The sequence below is a fragment of the Lepisosteus oculatus genome, chromosome 11 (assembly GCF_040954835.1).
Source record: "Lepisosteus oculatus isolate fLepOcu1 chromosome 11, fLepOcu1.hap2, whole genome shotgun sequence".
NCBI classification, from domain to species: domain Eukaryota; kingdom Metazoa; phylum Chordata; class Actinopteri; order Semionotiformes; family Lepisosteidae; genus Lepisosteus; species Lepisosteus oculatus.
In genome coordinates, this window is record NC_090706.1 from 30,431,902 (window position 1) to 30,436,744 (window position 4,843).

At 40.0% G+C, this 4,843-nt stretch overlaps 1 protein-coding gene and 1 non-coding gene across 2 annotated transcripts; one reads left to right on the forward strand and one right to left on the reverse strand.

Annotated features, from left to right (window-relative positions):
* Positions 1-328: 328 nt before the first annotated feature.
* trnas-uga (transfer RNA serine (anticodon UGA)) lies at positions 329-410 on the forward strand. Its single transcript has one exon. It is a non-coding gene; the product is annotated as a tRNA-Ser (tRNA).
* Positions 411-1,790: 1,380 nt separating this feature from the next.
* Positions 1,791-4,605, reverse strand: med7 (mediator complex subunit 7). Its single transcript, XM_015349299.2, has 2 exons — positions 4,450-4,605; positions 1,791-3,534 (listed from the first exon to the last, which is right to left on the reverse strand). The coding sequence occupies exon 2, from the start codon at positions 3,524-3,526 to the stop codon at positions 2,828-2,830; it is 699 nt and encodes a 232-aa protein (XP_015204785.1). The 5' UTR covers positions 3,527-3,534; positions 4,450-4,605; the 3' UTR covers positions 1,791-2,827.
* Between the last annotated feature and the right edge of the window lie 238 nt (positions 4,606-4,843).

Here is a 4,843-nt window from a genome sequence, read left to right on the forward strand (position 1 = left end):
CTATGTATTTACCATAAAGCACCTTAACTCAGATACAAATATTTCAATTTTTCATTTAAAATGAAAAAATATTCGTGCCTTGAAACATGCGGCATAAACTACGCGGAACACGGATTCGTCGACTCAACTAGTTTAGCTGCTTTACCTGCAGTTCTGCCTTGGCCGGGTTAAAATAATGTTCTGGTATTTGCTAGTACTATGCATTTGTTTTTTAACTGATAAACTGGTGAAATCGTTACTAACCGATTGAAACATTTTAGGTACTTTTAGTGTCCATGAACCGTAATGCAGTCTGTAAAAGAGATATTCCTGTCTTTTAAAGCGGCGTGCTGTGATGGCCGAGTGGTTAAGGCGTTGGACTTGAAATCCAATGGGGTCTCCCCGCGCAGGTTCGAACCCTGCTCGCAGCGATAAACTTCTTTTTAAAAAAATGCATCCAGCTATTTATAGTTACGTATTTACAGTACGGAACATAAGAATTTGTTTTATAAAACATCTCAATAATTTAAAGATTATTTTCTAACGTCGGAAACGTGGAAATCGGTTGCCGGTTTTAAAAGGCGCCGCTAGATGACACTAATTCTACATTCATTTTTAATTTGTAATCGACTGCTGCAGAACGTGGCTTGCTTGGTTGTTAAAACAACACCGGAAAATACGTTAAAAAAAGAAAAGGTTACGAAGGCGCTGTATGTGTACTTCCAAAAATGTATGGAGTTTGGAGACTTTTTTTATTTTAAGAATCAAATATTCTAAAAAAGTAACGCAAGACTTCAACAAGAAAATAATGAGTTTGTGATGGGTGTCATTAGTCTGCGTTAATGATCTGTTGATCAGTCTAATTGATTTGCGTTAATGAACCACTAACAACGTTCAATTGCAACCTTTTGAAAAGATTAAAGTGTCTGTTTCTACAGTAAGTTACTAGGTCAAGAAATACTCAGTTTTCCTGATGATATGATTGATACGTTATTTATATTCAATTAGATATTAGTTTACAGATGGTTTTAATTTTTAATTTTGACTCCTTAAAAACGTATTCTATTCCAGAAGAGCTGGTTCCAAAATCTCCAAAACACGATTCGTGTAAAACTTGCCGTGTTGTTCATTATATACACACAAATACGTTTTTCAAAACATACTGTTTAATTACTTTTTCTGAAAAGAAATCTTTGTGTTCAATAGATTTATACAATACACTTTCAAACAAATTGTTGCAACCTTTAAATCGGTTAAAAATTTATATAGTTTAACAGACACATTAAGAACTATTGAGGATGTGTACTTAGAGAGCCAAAGTGTTATTTTATATATGATATATACTTGTGAATAAATACATTAAAATAGTGGACACTTTCAGTTTTTGGCTACTTTTGGGAAAATGTGAAACTGTTATAAGTGGACAATACCAGTTCATTGTTCCCAGTTTCAATATCTACAATATTCACTTGCTACAAAAATAGGACATAGGAACTAGAATAATAGTGAGACATCAATTCTAATACTTCAAAAGCCCTATAATTTTTTGTGGTAACTAAAATGCTTTATTATCTTAGACCTTTCAAATGTGTTACAAAATGTAATAATTTGAAGTATTTTTTTTAGAAAATTCGATGGGGAAAAAAAAAAAACAATTAATAACTGTAGCTCCACTGACTGAATCAGTCTGAGACCACACTACATCTAATCCTGCAAAACTGAAATAAAATTGGTGCTAGAACAGGTGCTAAAGCATAAGTTTAAAATGAGAATCTAAAAAAAATGGAATAAAAAGGCTGCGATATTAAAAGCAAACTGCAACACTATTTTTATATTTCGTGGTTACAAAGAATAAGCACAGAAGAGTGCATTTCAAACCTTAATAAAAGTAAGATATACAGAGTAACATGTGATACCTCTAATTTACATCTCAAAATAGGCAAAATTTCCAGGTATGTGCAGCACTATATTCGGCGATTCAGAACAAGACATCAAAACGTCCAGTGATGTGAAGCTGCCTTATCACATTGTAAACAAGCAGACTTGTGAAAACATCTCTTGTAATCCCATAGAAATATTACTGTCGACTTCAAGATGGTTTTCCTTTCAAATACTACTTACTAACTCTGCTTGCAGATCACGTTGGAACGTTTCTGGGGTGAAACGTCTGCTGCACAACCTGCACTTATTCGCTCGGAAATCACATCACATTACATACAGTACTGTACAGTCATGACAGGGACTAGTGACCAGGAAGGGCCACCCCACGTCACAATTCACGCAGTTCTCGAGAACTCTCACCCGTGACGAGACCAAGGGTTTGTGACAACAATGGAGATTACACAGTCATTTCACAAAGTTCACGGTTCTGTGCTTGATTTGGAATTTGTCAACTATTTCTGTGCCAGCAATTATTTTGTTACAGAGATCTAATAACCGGTCTGGGAAGTTGGAACTGCAGTTCCCCCTTAAGCTTGCTTTGGTCAACTGGATACCAAACCTTTCTTAAGCTTGCAGCGCAATGAAAAGAGAAATGTCCACTCAAAAGTGTGACTTTTATTTCCGAAAGGTTCCTGAGATATTTTCCTGCTTGAACAACAGCATAGCCTCAGATAACACAATACTCAAACTGTTCATCCCCTAGACACTTGTGACTTCTGCTTATTTTTGCTCTCAACATGCAGCCAAAGAGGACATCAACATTTTAGCATACAGTACACAGCCCCTTTAGCCACACAATATCATATCTTTATTCTCACAACTCCTGATGTTGCAGCTTCAATGCGGTGTCGCATTGCTTTGAGAAAAAACACCCATGTGGTATTTGAAAGTACAAGGAAAAGTCAGTTTATGTCATTTCGTCAATGATGCTGCACATGGCCGCATCCTTGTCCCACGTTTTGTCCCTTTTGTCCTTTTCTTTGTCCGCCTGTCCCACCATGCAGCCGCCACCGGCCTCGTCCACGTCCATGGGCTCCGATTTCAGCCGGGGGTGCCCCCCGGTGCCCGCCTCGGGCTGGGGCAGGTCGTCGGGGAGGGAGGCCAGGCAGCCCTGGATCACCTCCACCACCCGGTCCAGGTGCTTCTGGAAGCGCTCGGCCGTCTCCAGCCGCTGGCGCTTCTGCACCTCCATCATCACGCGCAGGGTCTCGCGGGCCTGGTGCGGCCGGTACTCGTTGATCAGGTGGTGCATGTGCACGAAGAGCAGCTTGAGGTCCTCCAGCTTCTCCTCGCGCTTGATGCTGCCGGGGCTCTTGATCAGGATGTCCAGGAGGTCCAGGAAGTTCACCAGGATGGACATGTTGAGCTTCTTCAGCTCCTTCTTGTGGTCAAACTGAACAGGGTGGAGGCGCTCGATGCCCTGGCTTTCCAGGGGGCGGATGATGAGGTCGTCGCACTGGAACTGGTTGCCGAACATCATGTAGGTGTCCTTGATGGGCGGCGGGGGCTTGGGGGCGAGGGCCTTCCGGACATTTTCGTCCGTATACTCCTTTATGTACTGCATGGGTGGCGGGGGGAGGGCACTGACCTGCTGTGGCTCGCCCATGGTGGAACCTGTGGAGACAGCAGCTTTTTTTTTAAAACTCTGCTATGCAACTACATAACTCATTCTCGTGTTGCTAAACAGCACTAGTTTACCACGTTGTTATGCAGATCGGTTCTGAAATAACTTGCTTTAAGACAAAATACAGTGTAAAAAGCTGTTTTGGAATAAAAAACACACAATGCTCATGGAAAATGCAACTAAACATAAACGTATGTGCAAAGTTGTTGCACAAACCTAATAAAGATGGAGAAAAATTAACACTTTCTGATCAACAGTTGCCAATAGCATAAATGTACTCCATAACATTAAACCCAAACGTATGGTAAAGTAAAACTCCAATGTATGAGTATTGGGCGTGTGATTATTTTAACGAATAATCAGTTCATATTGACAATAAAATGATGAGAAAAATGTTTCAGCAATCGGCTCTGACCATCTATCTACAACAATTTTTTTTTAGGTTATATTTAAGTCCCGGACGATCTAAAAAAACCCGCAGAATGTAGCATTTACTTTTGTTTATACTACGTTGAAAATATTTGAAGTTACAACACTTGCCAAATAAGACATGCCTGCATCAAAATATTAATCTTCGAGACCAATCCAAAAGCATCTTGCAGGATAAGGACACACTGTACACCACATTCGTTGTGTAGCGCTCACGAAAACAAGGGGCTTACAACATCGCATATTTTTGTTAAATGTACCTTATAAACATTACAACTAGCCGTATGGACCACGAAGACACCAATGTGCCAAATTTAAAAATGAAATGTATTTACAGCGAACAGTTTACAAAAGTAAAACAGGGACTGTGCTGGTGCTGTTGATATGACTGCTATTCAGTGGGACACGCTCCATTCACCCACACTACCTGTACATATGTCACTTTTTACAAAAACGCAGGGTAAACTCCTACCTACCGTTCGTCGACTTTATAATTTTCTATTTCTGAAGCATTCACAAATGGGTATTGAATCCCTTGAATATATTAGATGAAGACATCTAGCATTCTCTCAACAACGCTCGGTTCTCTTCCTGCACAACAGGGGAAGCCCAGGCGCCATTGGCTGGAAGCCGTCTCGATCCTCTTTGGATCTCATTGGCTTTTCCAGTCTCTCCAGATTCATCAGCAAAGTCTATTGGACGTAACGCGTTTAATAACGTAAAATCCGATTGGCTACGAGAGTACCTCCCTCTCGCGGGCGTAGGCGGAGAAGTAATAGTAGGGTAATAGTTTGCAATACTTTACTAATAGTTTGCGATCGGAAGGGAATGTATTTAAATTGACAACTAATTATATGAAATGTCTAAAAA

Bases quoted from the DNA above. Each gene is read 5' to 3' on its own strand.
- med7 (XM_015349299.2), bottom strand. From the start codon at position 3,526: ATGGGCGAGCCACAGCAGGTCAGTGCCCTCCCCCCGCCACCCATGCAG.